The 18,831-nt window shown below is 47.9% G+C and overlaps 1 protein-coding gene across 1 annotated transcript in view; it reads left to right on the top strand.

Annotated features, from left to right (window-relative positions):
• The first annotated feature begins 1,607 nt into the window (after window positions 1–1,607).
• fam20cb (FAM20C golgi associated secretory pathway kinase b) overlaps window positions 1,608–18,831 on the top strand; it is a 50,123-nt gene continuing 32,899 nt past the window's right edge. The window contains exons 1-3 of the mRNA XM_079756867.1: window positions 1,608–3,082; window positions 3,472–3,647; window positions 6,255–6,333. Coding sequence (XP_079612993.1) covers window positions 2,520–3,082; window positions 3,472–3,647; window positions 6,255–6,333 — 818 coding nt within the window. The 5' untranslated portion in view covers window positions 1,608–2,519. The remainder of the gene's footprint in view (window positions 3,083–3,471; window positions 3,648–6,254; window positions 6,334–18,831) is intronic.

The raw sequence follows: 18,831 nt of genomic DNA, 5'->3' as shown, positions 1-18,831 counted from the left end.
AATTAAGAAATCAAATGAACCACTCCTTCTCTCTCTCTCTCTCTCTCTCTCTCTCTCTCTCTCTCTCTCTCTCTCTCTCTCTCTCTCTCTCTCTCTCTCTCTCTCTCTCTCACACACACACACACACACACACACACACACACACACAGGCATTGTTTGTCTTTCAGCAGACTTACGGTGGGCATTTTGACCTCGCCTTCATCTCGCTAATTAACAAATCAATTACGATTACAGTTTTCGACTCACGCCCCCATCCTCCACCCTACTGCAGACTCCCTATATCACGGCGTCGCCCAATGCGCTCAGCGGCCACCTCGATCGCGCGTTTATCCCCGCATATAAATGGCTCTCCCGGAGCTGTCTCGCTATCGGGTTGTTAATGCAACACTCTTTTAATTATAAACTCATCTCGGGAGGTAATCACGGAGCGCCGTGATTGGTTGCTCAAGCAAACACGCGCCTCACAACGGTGTGACAATATGCATATCCCCCCCCCCCACACACACACACACACACTCCCCTCCAGCGCGACTCTCGCCTCTACGATTCGCACGTTCACAGCGCTCCTGAATATGGACAGGTTTTTAAATTAGCTGTAAAAGGAAGCATTAATCCACGGCATGCCTCATTTTAAAAGCAGAGCGGAGTGTGTGCTGGGGCTGTGGGAGGATGCTTCAGGGCATAGGAGACCCACGTGCTGGATGGATGTCCGCTGCACGGGCCTGTATGTATGTAGGTTAAAAGCCAACGGACTAATTGTTCCCTCAGCCGAATGTGGACGACCGCACGCACACACACACACACACACACACACACACACACACACACACACACACACACACACACACACACACAAAGGCACGCTATTTACCTTTAGGCAAAACTATAAATATATATTTCTTTATATATGTATATTTTCTAAAGAATTAAAACCAGTGTCGCCCAAACATTATTAGACTAATTAAGTTTTTAACAATTATAATAGGATTTTTGCAACCCTATTATAATTACTTTCAGCTTTTTATCCTTACTTTTAAATCACCTTCACAGCCATGTAGGTTATTCCTAGTTATTTCTGTACTGGATGTTGTTTCTACTGTTGCAGAGTGGTCACAGCGAGGTGAAACTGAATCCATCGGATTATGAACTGAAGACTTTTTAAAAAGGATTAATTCATCGGCTTCATGATTTTTCCGGCTGTGTGACTGTGTGTGTTTGTGTGTGCGTGTATATGCGTGTTAGTGTGTGTGTGTGTGTGTGTGTGTGTGTGTGTGCGCGTGTTTCTGCGTGTGTGTATGTGGCGCACAGCGTTGTGTATTGGCCATTGGGATGAGACGCCCTCTTCTTGCACAGATAGGATGTGCAACTAGGAGCTATTCCAAACGAAATACAGAAGACCACTTCATGCCTGTCACGGTCGCTCTCTTTTACTCACTCTCTCTCTCTCTCTCTCTCTCGCTGTCTCATTGGCGCTCTCTCTCTCTCTCCCTGTGTTTCTCTCTCTCTTTCTCTCTCAGCCAATCTACACGCGGTGACGCTGCGAGCAGAGGAAGGCTGGATCTAGTTTTTTTGGCTTCATAATATTTAACACACACACGCCCTGCTCCACTGCTTCACATACGCGCGCTACATAGAAGCGGCTTTTTTCCTCATACGCCAGCCCTACCGCTGTTCATCGGGACCATATATATATATATATATAAAGCATTTGCTGAAGAACAACAACCTGCACCTGTGCTATACCTATATAGATCTGTGCTGTTTAGGGACCCGTGGACATTTAATGTACTGGGGGAAAGGGATATCTGGATCGGTTTGCTGTGGATGAGTCAGGCTGTTTCCCGGGACTTTCCTCAGAGAACAGTGTGTATCTGACAGTAGTTGAACTGCGCCCGCGGCAGATAGGTTAGGTGTGAACCAGCGTCTCGTCTCGCGCCGTGCGGTTCACCGAATACCGGGCAGCGGGAGTAAAGGTTGGGGCAGCACAGCCGCTGACGGATGCGCACTCTCAGACAGACCCGTGCATACTGTGGACGTATGGGGCTTTTTTTTTTTAAAGAATAATCAGTGAAGATCTTCCCGTCGACTGTTCCTCTGCGGCGTACCTGACACCTGTACAACGACAGAGAAAACACCGAGAGAGGGAGAGAGAGAATGTGGCTGGAGCAAACCGGTCGCTCTCTCCAAACAATCGGACCGGTTCTACCTGGACGCATGCGGATGATTTCGCGATTCTGAAAACTCTTGGCCGTGACAGCGGCACAGAAGAACCACGCAAGAGGGGTTGGTGGGTGGTGGGCGGGTGAGAGGTCGTACATGTGGAAAAGAAAGCAACCCAAACCTGAACACTGCATCCTTTAGTCAAGACGGCAAGAAGTGACGATGGATACTACTTATTCAACGTTTATCTCGTCCGGTTGGCGTCAAGTGTCGTGAACATCATAAGCGATGTAGTCAGCTTGTTCATATGCGTGCTCATCATTTGCAGTAAATACTCGAATTCGCTCAAAAGGGAGACGATGAAAATGATCCTCCTGCGTAAATTCCGCGTTCTGATCCTCATGGTGTTCCTGGTGGCGTGTTCGATGCACATCATGATCGACCTGCTGCCGAAGCTGGAGAGACGTGGGAACAGCGGTTGCTCCTGTTCGCACACGCCGAGCGAGGAGCCCGGAGACTGGGCGCAGAAGCAGCTGCAGCCGCTGCAGCAGCAGCAGCAGCAGCAGCAGGGCTGGCCTAACAAGCACACGCTGCGGATACTTCAGGACTTCAGCAACGAGCCCAACTCCAACGTGTCCTCCAACTCCCTCGAAAAGAATCAGTTCCCTCCGGTGGGTCATAATCCAAACGAGCGGTCGTCTCGCCAGCCCGAGCATCAAGCTGCCCAGCGCGGTGACCCGAAGAGACACTCGCCGCCCGACGTGGACGAACAGCAGGGGGTCAAGGCTTTGGTGAGACTGGCGGCCCTCTATGAACACCCGTTATTTCAAACAACATTACCTGCCCTGACGGACGAGGACACGCTGTTCAACGTCAACACCGACATCCGGTTTGACCCCAAAGCCGCGGAGGACCAGGAATGGTAACGTGTGAAATAAATTGTGTCCATTCATTAAGCATCCATATTTGTCTAATTAACCGGCGATAGTTAGGCCTACTATAATATCACGTCCCAGCAAACGATGCGGATTAACGTTTTTTTTATTACATAAATAAATAAATACAGAAAATAATTGCATGTTGGCCTATATTGTTTTCATAATATATATATATATATATATATATATATATATATATATATATATATATATATATATATATATATATATCATTCACCAAATTTGATACTGTCAGAGTGCTGTGCTACTTCTGTTGCCTCTGTATAGCCCCTCATACATATACTTACACGATTTAGTATTTCACTCCATGTCAGACCCTATTACATCTCCACATGGCCACCCTTCCCCTCAGGCACGTGGATGGAGACGCGGAGGCTTTCAGTCCAACAGGAGCCCTCACAGCCGACTCCTACCCCAACTGGCTGAGATTCCACATCGGGATCAATCGATACGAGTTGTACTCACGACACGACCCCGTCATCGATGGACTACTGAAGGATCTGGACGCCCAGAAGATCACCAGCGTCGGTGAGCTATGAGAGACGGCTGGTTCTGTTTCCCTGTCTGGGTGTGACGGTTGTCCATGTTATGTCCAGTTCATCTTGGATTCAGCTGGGAGGAAATCTCTGATCCATTTGAGGTTTGCGTTATCTGGTTTACGTTTTCGCTGCTTATCCACATGCGTTATAAATTGGTTTTATGTCTCCTTTTGTTTTGAGTGAAAGCAAAATATTTCTGTGAAGGATTATTGGAAGAAAGTCGATGAAAGTGATTGAAATGTTTAAGCATGAACGTTCAAAATATGGCTAGAGACAGACTTGTATCTGAGATAGCTTGCTTGATGGCTTATATTAATAGAGCCAATCAAATTATTTAGTTGGAGCTCAATGCTCAAATAACGGAAAAACTGAAGGCACACACACATGCACACGCATGTGGACACACACACACACACACACACACACACACACACAGACACACGCAAACAGACAAACACACACACACTCACACAAAGACAAACACACACACACATAAACACACACACACGCGACCGGCCTCAACATATGAATCACGGTGTAGCTGCCATTTAACTGCCAATCATCGACTCATTGTCAAATAGCTCGGGGCGGTCCAATAAAAAACCAGTGGGATCTGGGTTTGATCCAGTAAGCTACCGATAGCACTTGCGATCAGCTGGAATAGATCTTAACTTCTGCTCCTCGGATTCCCCTTTTCTTGGCTGGCTCTCTCTCCCTTCATGCCGTCGGTGTCTTTGAATTCAAGGTTACGCATTTCAAAGTCACTGCAAACGTTTTCTCCGCCAATAAGGGAAAGAAATCTCAGCCCTCTAGCTGAGATTAAGGAGTACAAGGCTGTGTGTGCGCTCATCGCCACAGCTCAGTCGCCATGCGCCGAGCGAGGGAGTGCTGCTGTGTCTTTCTTTACACATCTCTTTCTCTATTTCTTAATATCTTGCTTTCTTTCTCTTTGCTTTATTTCCTTTCTCTCCTTCCTTCCCCGACCCGTGAGGCAGGTGTCTTTGTGGAAATCTGGCCTAGTCCTGAAACAATTTAATCATTCAATCAGGGATACGATTCAATTCAGACTCTTTGGTCGTGGCGATCCATCTCTGCAGCACTATCGCCCTCTCACACTCCCTTTTCTGGCCTTCTCCCCGCCTCCCCTTCTCAGTCTACGTCTCTCTCTGCTTCCTGGATTCTGTCTACTCTCTCTCTCTGTCTCTCTCAGTGTCTCTCTCTCTCTGTCTCTCTCAGTCGCTCTCCCTCTCTCTCTCTCTCTGTCTCTCTCTCTCTCTGCGTGTCTCTCTCTCTCTCTCTCTCTCTCTCTCTCTCTCTCTCTCTCTCTCCCGCCCTCCACCTCTGGCTTCAGTCAATGGTGAAAGCTGTTCTCAGGCTCCTTGACCAGCTAAATACACCCTGGCCGGGTAATTACAGCGTTGTAACAGACACCAGAGGAAGGATTGCAAGAAGGGGCCAAACAGCAGTCGCTTATTATCATGGCTGAAGATAGAACCACTCACATGTGTTATATTCTAGACACCGCTCCCGCCAATGTTTATAATCACAGTGCACTGACAGGTAAAGAGGCCGGCTCAACCTCTTATCACATGGTTGCTGTCGGATGTGGTGGAGGTGTCTTAATCACAGCGAGTGACCTTATTCGCCTTTGCTTAATCACACAGCGTTTTGGAGAAGAGTAGGAGCGGGAGGAAGGAAAAATGTCCCTTCCCCGGGTAGGCTCTAGTTAAGTGCTGTTCTGAATGGATCAGCTACCATGCTATAGGCGTGGTGACTCTCTCTCTCTGTTCTCGCTCTCTATCTCTCCCTCTCTCCTCTTTCTCTCCCTCTCATCTAATTACAGATTTTCTTTGTCTGAGCACTACCTGGCCCCGGCAGATAGAGAGGGAGAGAGGAAAGGTGGAGAGAAAGTGTGAGCGAGAGAGTGATTCAAAGAGAGAGCGAGAGGACCCATATGGGCCCGAGCACGAACAGAAATGCAGAGAGTGAAAATGGGGGAGAGAGGGGGAGAGTGATAGAGGGAGACCCTCAGGGGAACAGACAGGGAAAGTAAACAGCGGCAGAACCGACAGTTGCCGTTCGCCCCCCCAAACACCACCCTCCCCCGCCCACAACAAACACAGTTACATCATCGACTGCTCCCTCTGGAGTGCACGCACTCCGAACTGAGACGCGCACATGCATATGCACGTGTGCGCACACACACACACACACACACACACACAAACACACACACACACACACACGCAAACACACACACACACAAGAACACGCACGCACGCCTTTCATGAGCTATGCATTAATAATAATGTTGCATATGAATGTATGTTTGTATGTATGGATGAGTGCATGCGTTTATGTCAGTGTGTCTGTCTGCATGTCCTTCTGTCTGTGTCCGTCTGTCTGCCTGTATGTATGTATAAATATATGTCAGTCTGTGTCTTCGTGTCAGTCTGCGTGTATGTATGTATAAATGTATTTATGTCTATGTCTATCATGTCTGTCTGTCATTGGCGAAACAACTGTTTTAACTCTATTATGTTCCTGCTGACATCACCCCCCAAAAAAACACATGACGATCTCTATCCCCCTGCAGCCATGAAGTCAGGGGGCACCCAGCTGAAGCTGATCATGACCTTCCAGAACTACGGACAGGCCCTGTTCAAACCCATGAAGTAAGTCCTCTTTTAACTGTTCTTCTTCCACTTCCTCACGTTGGACACCTATCTATCTATCACGCTCTCCCCCTGGTTTTTATGTCACGACACTCTCCTATCAGCAGACACCGAAGACAAAACCTTTGTCCTCACTTCCCCCGTATCTTACGACACAAAGCCTGTTTCGTTAGACGCCTGCTGTCCTGAGTTGATCGCGATCTTTGTTCATATCGCTGGGAAAAGAAATGTAATGGACTGATAATCTCAGATGCCTGTGTTTTGTAGAACGATAGGCCAGCATAGATATGAGTGTGTTTGTATGTATTTGTGTGTGGGGCGTGTGGGTGTGTGTGTGTGTGTGTGTGTGTGTGTGTGTGTGTGTGTGTGTATGTGTGTGTGTGTGCACGCACGCAGGCATATGTGTGTGTGTGTGTGTGTGTGTGTGTGTGTGTGTGTGTGTTTGTGTATGTGTAAAAGACGAATACAGAGAAAAGGAGATGAGAATCTAAAAACCTTTGTACTATATTTTATTTTTATTCTATCTTAGTTTTATTTCATGGTATGTTTTATTCTCTTTTCTGTTGCTTTCGCTGAGGCTGGATTGAAGGCAAGGTTCCAAGGAGGAACTTGATATTTTACACTCACAAACTGCTGTTTGTGAGTGCATTTTTATGAATCAGTTTCAAGAATCAAAGAGTGTCCAACCGGTTTAACCGGTTTCACCGGTTGGACACTGGTTGAAATGATTGGTCGCCCGCACTCAAACAGAGCCAGCGCTCTGGCTGATTGGCACAGCAGCCTCTTCCTGTCGTGCTGCTTCCACTGTCCTTTCCCATCACTTAACCCCATCACCTCCCCCTCTTCCTGAAACAGGCGGAGGCGAGGAAGGGGCTAGAAATAATAGCTGCATTTCTAAAACCCTCCGACTGTGAGGATCGTTGAGCATCACACTCAATCCCACTCAACTCTGAACCTAATGTCAAACCTACTGAACAGGAACACTGTGGCTTTAAAAAAAACAAAGCAAAACCCGGACGCGATACAAGACCTTTCCCTTTTCCCATCGCGTTTCGGGATCTTTCACCCACTCCACCCCTAAACATCCTTATCGGCTCTCTTAATAAACCAGGGATTAGCATGGTCACTCTTCAGCCCTATAGATAGGAGAGGAGCTGCTTGGGAGGATATACACTATAAAATGGCGTGCTGATTAATTCCCTTCCCCTCCCAGGGTGCATTGTGTCCGGCTAAGACAGCTCCTGCAGACCTGCTCCGTGGCCCCTAATCCCTCAGTGATTGGTCCATTTAAATGTTGCTCATCCTTTTGTTATGGCAGGCCGGTAATTTAATTTGTCGGTTTTAATGGTGTTTTCCACGCGGCTCTGCTAACACAACCGCCCCCGCCTGCCCTACCGCCCACGCCCACCCGCTGTGGGGGGGGGGGGGGGGGGGAAGAGAGAGAGAGAGAGAGTAAGCGAGTAAGCTGGTGGATGATGATGGATGCTGAGGGAGGTAGAAAGGTGGAGTCGGGGGATGTTGGCTGGGAGGATGCGGGGGACAGGCAGGAAGGAAGAGAGAAAGAGAGGAAGGAAGGAAGGAAGAGCGAGAGAGAGAAATGAAGGAAGGATGGACGGAAGAGAGGAAGGAAGGAATATTAAGGGCTTGAAAGGAAGAGAGAGAGGAAGTTAGGAATGAACGGAGATTGAAAGGAAGGGAGAGAGGAAGTTAGGAATGAACGGATATTCAGAAGGTCGGGAGAGAGGGGAAGAGAAGGAACCATGGAGAGCAAGCGGGAGAGAGACGAACAACGTGGGCAAAGGTATGACGGAGATAAGGGATGAATTGGCCGTGAGAGGAGTTGAACAGAGCGGTGTGTGCCGAGGGGAGAGCGAGCGTGAGCAGAGAGTGAGGAGAGTGGTGACAGTTCACTGGAGAAGGAGAGCAGAGAACAGAGGAGGCTGGGGATAAAGAGAAGCCATGTGCCAGGAGGAGGTTAAGATCGACAGCCCGAATTCAAAACCGAAGCCAAAGCTAACAGATTATCCCTCAGAACGGCAGCTGGAGATGGTAGAGGCCGGACTGGTTGTGTGCGGTGGCAGCGTTTCAGCTAGAAAGGCCTTCAGGGAATGCAGTATGGTGGAGATATCATCGATGACCCTTGCCCTTCCAAGACCGCCCCCCCCACCCCCGTTCCATACTGTTGCCCGAACAACAGGAAATTAGGTCAGAGTCACAGAGGTTCTTAGTTCCTCATCCTGTGGTGTCACGCTTCACTGCAGCTCATTGCCAAATACACCAGCTCGGCTGCAATCTTGTCTGTCATTTGGAACGCAACCCAATGGGTGATTTCTTAGTCATTTCCTATTATATAAATCACACATGCTGTATGTTGGCGTGAGAACCACATGTTTAAAATCGACACACACACACAGACACACACACACACACAAGGTCTTTCTCCCTTAGTACCTAGCATTCTCTTCCCATCTCTGCCCTTGTATCAGTTGTATGTGTGTGTGTGTGTGTGTGTGTGTGTGTGTGTGTGTGTGTGTGTGTGTGCGTTTCCACATGGTGCATCAAAGAGACACAGGCTGGGAGATCAAAGAGTTCTCTGGCTGTGTATGTGTGTGTGTGTGTGTGTGTGTGTGTGTCTTCGCTCCTCTCCTCCAGTCCTCTCAGCTCCGATGCAAATGCGAGGCAGGCAATCAAGGAGGCGGGGGGGGCGGGTTTGGCAGGCATCCATGCAGTGCTCGGCCCCCCACTGACCATGAGACCCCACAACCACCAACCAACCCACCTGACACCCGCAGCCCTCCACACCTACCGGCCGTAACCACGGGAACATGCTGTTCCTCTCCATTTATTTTTCTTCTGTCTCCGAAAGAGGCTAAAATCTGACCCTATCCGCCGACATTGTCTTTAAAATCGCATTGCTCTCAACCTCAATTACCTCTTTCTTTGCGTCTCTCTCTCACTCTCTCTCTGTGCCTCTTGCACTGTCCCTCTCTCTTTATACTTTGCTATCTCGCTCTCTTTCTTCATCTGCATTCGTCTCTGTCTGAGTGCCTCTCTTTTACTCTTTTAGTTATCTCTCTCTCCCCCCTCTCGCTCTCTCTCTCTCTCTCTCTCTCTCTCTCTCTCTCTCTCTCTCTCTCTCTCTCTCTATCTCTCTCTCTCTCTCTCTCCTCCCCTCTCTCTCTCCTCCCCTCTCTCTCTCTCTCTCTCTCACTCTCTCACTCCCTCTCTCTCCTTGTCCCTCTCTGTGTTTGTGACGGAAGCAGAAATTGGATCTCGGGCTCTGCTGTATCGATCCCCCCCCTCCTCCCTCTGTCTTCTCCAGTTTCATTCGGCCTCCATTTTATCACTCCTCACCTGATGGATGGTGATCAGAACGTCTCATGAGCGGTAGAACCACAAGAAGCTTCCGGAAAACACACCTCAGCCGCCCTCGCCGCGACTTGTCGAATCTCTGTGTCGTGGTTTCTTGCTTGTTCCCCGATAATAATAGGCTAATAATGAGCTATAATTGGGCTAACAATCAGGCTCACCGTTATGATTATTTTGAATAGAATTCATGCCGCCGCAATTAACTGCAAACAATCCTCAGGAACATAGCAGTCGCGTGAATACATTCGTCCTCTCGCTGATCGTCCTCTAGTTTGATATATTTCACTGTTTATTTTCACTATGAGCTCTACCGATAGTGTTGTATTTAATATAGAAATATGAATAGAAACTTTCCTGGGTGGGTTTGAAAAGCGTGCATAAGGGCAACGTATTGGGATTGAATGAAGACATTGACTCAAAGTTCGGTCAATTAATTAATGAACATTATTAAAACAAAAGGTAAACACTAGGATCTGGTTTCATTAACACTGAATTGATGCTAATTCTAATGCCCAGCCCTACCTTCTTGGTATAACATCCAAATTGTCCTTTATTGTATCTGTTCATGACATTCAGTTGTGCGCAATTATGCTCAAGGTAACTGAAGGAATAATTATCAAATACGTTACATCGTTACATCACATCAAATTTATTTAGCTGATGCTTTTGGTCCAAAGCGCCTGACAAAAGTGCAGGAGTCATGCGAGTGAATGGAAGTCATCAGCTAATATAACAAAGCAATCAATTGTACCTACTTGCTACCAAATAATTGTGCCGCGAGCCAATCACATGACTGGATGCCTCCGTCACATGCAAACAAGGCGGGACATTTACGGACATGTGATGTGGTTTGCCCCCCACCAACCTGCTTGGCCTGAGGAACATGGAGATCATGTCTTAACAAGGGCACACACACACACACACACACACACACACACACACACACACACACACCTCTCTGTGTTTGACTGGCCGGGTCGAGAGACAACGACATGGAAGACTGTATTTTATTTATTCACAAAAGCCTCCTTGTGAATAGAAAACACCCGCCACACTCAAACTGTTATGCGTCTTGTGTTGTGTTGGTGTGCATTTGGGGAAAAAAGGGGTTTGAGTGAGTGCCAGAAAGTGTGTGCGGATGTGCGTATTTCTGTGTGTGTGTTGTGGTTGTTTCTCTGTTGCACATGTACCCAGGCATGTGTGCTTGTTAGATTGTATAAACACATTTGTATATATATTTATTCATGAATAAGTTCAGTTTATTCATATTTTACTTGGAGTGCATATGTGTATAACATTTATGCATGTGTGTCTTCCCTTCTGTGTGTTATATATGTGCATATATATTCATGTGTGAGTGTGAGTGTGTGTGTGTGTGTGTGTGTGTGTGTGTGTGTGTGTGTGTGTGTGTGTGTGTGTGTGTGTGTGTGTGTGTGTGTGTGTGTGTGTGTGTGTGTGCACTAGCCCACTCACGACGTGGCTCCTGTGTGGTATTGCCTTTGCAAAAGTCCTCTGTGTCTGCTTTGACTTTGACTCAGGAATGAGAGAGAGAGAGAGAGAGAGAGAGAGAGAGAGAGAGAGATGAAGGAGGATGCACAGTGGCACAGTGGTGATGATAGATGCATCGTGGGAGAGAGCCAGGAAGAGAAAGAGAGAGAGAGAGTCACTGTGTTAACCGTCAACCCCGCTCGCCAAGATATTTACAAGGAACGCGTCTGCAGAGTGCTGCGTGTCGAGGCGGGTTCCTCCCGCTGAACTGTTGTTGATGCTTTGACGTTGTGTTAATACACGTCAGCCCGAGAAATGATTCCCGCTTCTGCCATCAGAAATTAATCCCCGTTACAGGGGGTCTTCAAACGGAGACGGGGGGGAACTCAATGCCTTGCCACATGCACAATGGCATACTCAACAACAGGTCCTGGTTTAAAAGGTCATGTTCGGTGTGCACAGCATTAGCTGTTCATTTGATCCACCGCTAGTGTTCAACTGTACAGATGACCCGCATGTAGACGGATAAATTCAATGTTCCGCGTATTACCATGGAAACCTGAACCGTCCCTGACTTCAGGATATCCATTGTAATCAGGATGAGGTGTTCACTGGCTCATCTTTGAATGTCGTCGTCCCCCCCCGAACGAGGATCTGTTGTAAGCTGACTCGAGAGCCGCCGCTCACCAGCTCTTAAATAAGACGTTGTGAACACACACACACACACACACACACACACACACACACACACACACACACACACACACACACACACACACACACACAGACAGACACCGTCCGCAGACAGCAGTCCCTTGTGAAAATATCAGATGGAGACGAGAGAGCTTTGAGTTTCTCTTTGAGAACTTCACACTTTGGTGGTGGTGGTGGGGTTGGATAGGTGTGGGGGGGGATGCATTTTGGGGAGGTATTAATTAACATGCACACCCTCCTTTAACAGCACTGGTTGGTGCTCATTGCGGGGACAGCCAAAAATGAGTTGTCAGAGCTTTAATGCTTTTGTTTGTGGTACATTTTATAGTCGCTGATTCTTTTTTCATCTTCTACATATTTAATCAAGAGTTGAGGGGCTCTGGGACGCTTTGCTCAACGTCCTCCGCATGTTTTGACTCTCTCTCCCCCCCCCCCCACCCTAATAATTGCCTCTCCAGGGTGTTGTGTTCTGCAGCGCGTTTTCTTTTGGCGGCGCGACGGAAATTGTAGAAGAGTATAACAACTTTGTTGGAGGCGAGATAGAAAATTGATTGCGTGCCAACAAGGACACATGTAAACATCGGAATACATGCACACACACACACACACTGGAGCGCACACTCACAGACAAACACACACACACACACACACACACACACACTTCTACAAACACATACCAATACACCCATTCTCACACAAATAGACACATACACACACACACACACACACATACACACACACGTGTACAACGACGCTCACACATTATCTGCCTCCCACACACACAAACACACACACACACACACACACACGTACAATGAAGCTCACACATTCTTTGTCTCAAACACACACACACACACACACACACACACACACATACACACACACACACACACACACACACACACACACACACAAACACCATTATTTTTACAGTTACCCCACATACTGTGCATGAATGTTACAGTCGTCTGACACATGTTTTTTAGTGTACAGTGAGACACTTTATAGACGGCTCTTTAAATCCTCTGCGGTTCCACAGTGCATGATATGGACTGAGCATTATATGTGATATATGTGAGACAGGAGACAGGATTTACTCCGACCACCACCGTGAATCAGCTTGCAGGAACGGTTGGTGACACCGTTGTAAAACTAGGAAGAGAGAAAGAATCAACTGCAATTTTAGGAAGACGATAGCAATGGTATCTTTGGGTCGTATACCCAATGCTACATGGCTAAAGGATGACGCTATTGCTTGTGGTTGCATCAATTCTAGATACCAGCCTCTTGTATTTCCTCTGAAGGTCATTAATGCTGGCAATGGGTCTTATTCGCAGAGTGGCCATTTTGGTACTAGATAATAGCTAGCATACAGAACCAAGATGGAACCAAGATGGCGGCTCGTTGAGGAAGGCCCAAGATGTCCCGATGGATGGGGTTCGAGTTGATTTAGAATTGTTCTCGGAGTCTTCTAAAAGGATGCTATTTTTCAATCAGTTAATCAGATTTTCCAGAAGTGAAGTAGGGCTCCAGTTGAGGCTTTTTGAGTGCCTTCAAACTGATTGTTTTAGCATCTGCCCACAATTTGGATGAGGATACACGCTCCCTGTACACATTGGAGACTCTCTGCTGCCGGAGCAAGCCAGCCGGGTCCTGTCACTGTCTCAGAACTCAGGAAGTTATAAACCACCAGTCTGTTCTGCTACATGAATCACCCCGTAGCATGGCTGGTCTCCCTTATTCCTGTCCTGCATGGCTTACCTTTCTAACATGTGACCCATCTATTATGTTCTACGATGTCTACACAAGGTTAAGTCACTGCTGGGATGCCCTCCCAACCCCTCCCCCTCATAAAATAATCATGTACACGGGAAAAAAGTACAAGAGAAAGGTAGTGCGGCCCGCTTTGATGGCGCAGACCTATTACCGGCTTAGAGCCGCTCTGAGAATGGGAAGCGAGTCCGGGCAGGCCCTAGGGCCCTGCAGCCATGGAGAGACACACACTGTAATCAGGGCCCTGCTAGCATGCAGCTAATCGCGTATGCAAATGCCACACACACATACACACACAGACGCTGTAGCAAAAGTACAAGAATGAGGTGCCAAGGCGGGAGCACAGTTTACGCGCTTTTGTCTTAATGCGCTATTGATGTACCGCATTCCGTCGCAATCAGCGAAGCCACGGCTGTTCCGCTCGGTAATGTAACACCGGCGCTGGGTTGGAAGTGATGTTGTTGATTAGTTTAATCATTATGTGCAGTGTTCATCACGCACTGGTGTGTTGCCGTCCTTTTTTTTATCTTATTTTCTCTCCTCTTTCCCTTACTTCTCATTTTGCATTTTTTTGTTGTTTCTCTAGATTGCTAAAGACCCACATGCACACACACGCACACACATACACATAAACACACGTTCACCGTCACAGCACATGAACGTGTGTCTTAGAGTTATTGTATGGGTGGGATGTGTCTGAGAGCAAGTGAGAGAGTGAGGGAGAGCTAGAGAGAGAGAGAGAGAGAGAGAGTCTTTGTGTGTGGTGTGTGTGTGTGTGTGTGTGTGTGTGTGTGTGTGTGTGTGTGTGTGTTTGTGTGTGTGTGTGTGTGTGTGTGTGTGTGTATGTGTGTGTGTGTGTGTGTGTGTGTTTGCGTGTGTGTGTGTTTGTGTGTGTGTGTATGCGTCACAGTATCTCACAGTCACCTCTGCTGACGGTGGACAACCTGTGTTTCAAACTGTCACAGTATTTATAGGATCCTTGAATGAAAAGAAAGCAGCCTATTTTGTGTGTTGTTGTGTACCTGCGTGTTCCTGCGTGTTCCTGTATGTGTGTGTGTGCATGCGTGTGTGTTGGGTGCTCACCAAAAACCTTTCCCCCCCCAAAACTATCTTGAAGTTGTTTCTCACGATGTTATCAGTTCACCTTTTTCCGGTTCAGGTAAAAAGACAAACTTTATCAGCACTCATGTCGAGCCCAAGGAATGATAACATGGGGTCCCAGTCAGCTAATATCTAGAGCTCCACAAAGCCAGCATCACATCACCTGAATATCAAAGACGTGATAAACAGTTCCGGCGTGTGTGTGTGTTCCTACGCCGCCCCCCCCTGTTCTCTCTCTTCTCTCCTCCTGCCTCCTTGTTATTTTTTGTTCCCCTTCTGTTTGTGTTTCTCCTTCTGTTTCTTTTTTGGCTCTCTCCGGCTGTGGAGATAGACACGTGCGTACGTACAAACAAACAAACAAACAAACAAACAAACAAACAAACACACACAAACTCAACAATAAACCAAGCACACATAGCAAACAAACACGCACAAACACACACACCCACCCACACACAGAGACATGCACACACACACACAGACGGTTTCTTTGTATCCCGGGGCTGGCGTTGTCCTCCAGTCATCCTTGGCTTCGACGTTCCTGCTCATCCCTCAAACAAATTGACTCTCCAGACAAAGGTCGCACCATCCGTCCACGTGAAAAAATAGCCCTGTGCGCACACGCATAGACACACACGCACACACACATACACGCGCAAAGACATACGCAGACACACACACACACACACACACAGTTCATAATCCTCATCTGTCCTCATCTGTTCATCTGTCCACTGTTCAATTTGTGGCCCTGGGTGTGTGGCGGTGAGCACCATCTGTTGTCTTGTATCCTTGAAGATCCTGTCATTCAGAGACAGACAGGCATGGCTATCCCCGCCAGACCCAGGTCCGCCCTGATGGCTCATCTGACAGTGCTCTCTGGCACTGACTCATCTGGTCTGTTTTTTCTTCTTCTGCCATGTCCACAGTGGTTAGGGAATGGAAATGTGTGGGCGTTTGATGGGCCTGTTAGAAGTCCGTGTCCCTCATTTTTGTTCCCTTTTTGTTGTTCTGCATCTCGTTTTTTTATATGGAACACAGAGGCTGATAACAGGAGTACAGTGTCTCATGTTGTGTGGTGTTGTGTGGTGTTCGCCACAACCACGCATTCAACGCAATAAGCCGCCCTTGTTCGATCACACAAAGCAGAACATACCCACCGTATCCGCCCTGAAATCATGTTGCATTGATCATCTCGGGGGAAATATTATATGCTCAAATATAATATATAACTACAGAAAGTGTGGTGGTCACGGATTTCAGTTAAACATACAAACATGTGTTACGACCGTCCTCAAAGAAAATCCGACATTATTCTTCCCACAGCTTTTTCACAAATGAGAGGACAAATATGACAAGCAGAAAAGGGCTCATTTGTACAACAAAACTATGAAAATAGTAGCCGATATTACCAAGACAGTAACATTGGTATTCACGGTCCATTTCTGCTCCTTTCCTTCTTACGTCTAATCACAAGGGAGAAGTGTTGCATAGCATGCACCCGGGATTGACAGGCAAGATGGAGTCCCCTGACCAATCAGGAAAGAGATGATTAACGATCATCACCTGATTAGTCCGATTTGCCGGGAGCGGTCTGAAATCTAAATTGAGGCTCTCTCGGTAGGTGCAGCCAACTCAAAACAGATATCCTCAGCGCTTTCCACTCACTTATAGCTGAGCGATGTGTCTAAGACATTTCTGCAAAACCACACGATAAAAATAGCTCTTGACCTACAGCGGCTTAAACTATCCCCTGCATGCTTAAAGAGGGGAGGGGCAAGAGGACAGGGCTGCCCATTCAGCGCCTGATCCAAGCAAACCGTGATATCTCTCTCCTCCAGAGAGGATGCTCTGGTCTTCTCTGAAGTGATCCCACGGTTCACCGGTGCCTCTGTAAGCATTTCCGCCACAACACTTGATACTTCTTTCTTTACCTTACCTTCACCCCTCTCCCTCGCCTCCTTCTCCTCCTCCGATCCCCCCTGATTCTAGTCTTCTGCCCTCACCTGCGGCAGCTATTAAAGTCCACTCTCTCCTCCATCCCCCACAGCAGCGACTGATCTCGTTCCTGATCTTGCCATTTATTTTTTACGGGCTGTCGTAAATGCGATAGGGAAACACGGCCTGCGGGGCGGATCATTAGCCAAAGAATACCGCGTTCATCCGCACTCTTCCCACATTCCTGACTGTCAGGTTTAATTATAGCACCGCCGGTGCTTCATACTGTATGTCATGTTTTTCTGGTTTCGTGGTTAAGGTTACACACAACTACCCCCGCCCCACACACACACGTATACACACAGACATCACAAACACACACACAAAAGCAGCGCACACCCACACTCACACACACGCAACACAAACACACACACACACACACACACACACACACACAGACACACACACACCCAGACACACATACACACACATATATATTTAGATATCCACATCTCTCCCGGCAGATGGACATGGACTCTAATGAGCTGCCTCTCGTTACAGGAAGCGAGCCCAACGGGCAGGGAGGTGTGTGTTGGTAACTGGTGTTTCTCTTCAGAGCACGATGGCACGCTGCGCGCTGCATAATTAGCGAGCTAGCTGTGAGCCAGCGGAGGGGCAAGGTTTCAAATAGTAAAAGCGAGAGGGGGTGTGAATCTGGGCCGGCCGACCCGGTGTGAATCACCAGTGTCAGCAGGGCTCAGAGATGCAGCAGGCGATGGTAAAGAGGGAGGATTTAACAACATCTGCTCCCCGGGCCGCCGAGGCATGAGACCAGGAGAGAGACTCTCTTCTCATACTTCCCACATCCTTGCCCCCCACCTTCCCCCCGGCCTCCTTACTGGCCGTCCACAGCCTTGACCCCCCGCTTTGGCTCCCCGTACAAATGGCACGTGCGCGTCTCAGGCACGCACACGTGCACTCGCGCACGGCAAGCTGCATTCACCACAAGCACTCTGAGGCACGCACACACATGGGCACGTGCACACAACCTCACTCGTACATTTCCACATGGCTCTCACACACACATACGCTTGCACGCTTGCGCACTCACTTGTGCACATGGATAAATGAACAGACGCATTCATCTACGCACACAAACACACAATCCCAGACGCGCATGCAAATTCTGCGTCGGTTTTTCCTATCTTTCTACTGCGTTTATCCGTCTCCATCTCCTTTGCCGGTCTGCCTGTGGAGGGCCGCACCGTCAAAACAAGTGATGCAAGCACCCTCAGTCAGCCTGTTAAACCCCCCCCAACGCCACCACCCGTGTCCCGACTTGAAATCCCTTCAAGCGGGGGGAACTTCACTCGGGGTTGGCTCTGGCTGACTGATGAGTCAAATACAATTAAGAATAGAAAATAAACACTGAGCAATAAACCAGGTTTTTCCTTAATCACTACTGTGTGAAATCACAGTTTGGAGCAGACAGGGTTTGCACCGCAACAGCAGGCTGTAATCTTGGGCTGTTTTCCGGTGCTGTCGAGCCATGCTTCGCCCAGACTAAGCCAGTGAAGGCTTAGTCGCTTCTACCACACGTCGGTGTGTCTCGCCAAACCCTTATCTCTCTTCCTAGTTGACAGTGTGCGGTAGGTTCCTGGTTGTTGTTGTTCCTCTGGCTTTTGTCAACCGATGAGCCGAGAGCTGGGCGATAATTCAATGTCGACTATTGTCTTTGAGTGGAATCATAAAGTCATGAAATACGGATATTGGCTGATGTCCGATGTGGCCGTCGAAAATGAATTATGAATAGGTGCCCGTATAAAATATGGTCATTAAAGCGCTATAACGCGGAATGGAAATATACTCTATACGTCTACCTGAAATTACTATTGACTTTAATGTGATGATTTTCCGGACTACTCAGAATGGTATTTTGATTTCATAATCATGTGGTCATGAAAATCGAAATTGAGGTAAAAGTCCAATCCATTATTCCATTTAAACCGGCCCGGGTTGAGCCCCCGACGTCAGGGGACGGGATGAAGAAGGATAAAGATGAGGACATATGGCCGGGGCGCGCAAGGGATTAAAGAATGTGTCAAATTGAAAGGG

This window comes from Pollachius pollachius (assembly GCF_949987615.1).
Source record: "Pollachius pollachius genome assembly, chromosome: 19".
Lineage (NCBI taxonomy): Eukaryota > Metazoa > Chordata > Actinopteri > Gadiformes > Gadidae > Pollachius > Pollachius pollachius.
The sequence above is the reverse complement of the archived record's forward strand: the minus strand, read 5'-3'. Positions and strand labels throughout refer to the sequence as shown.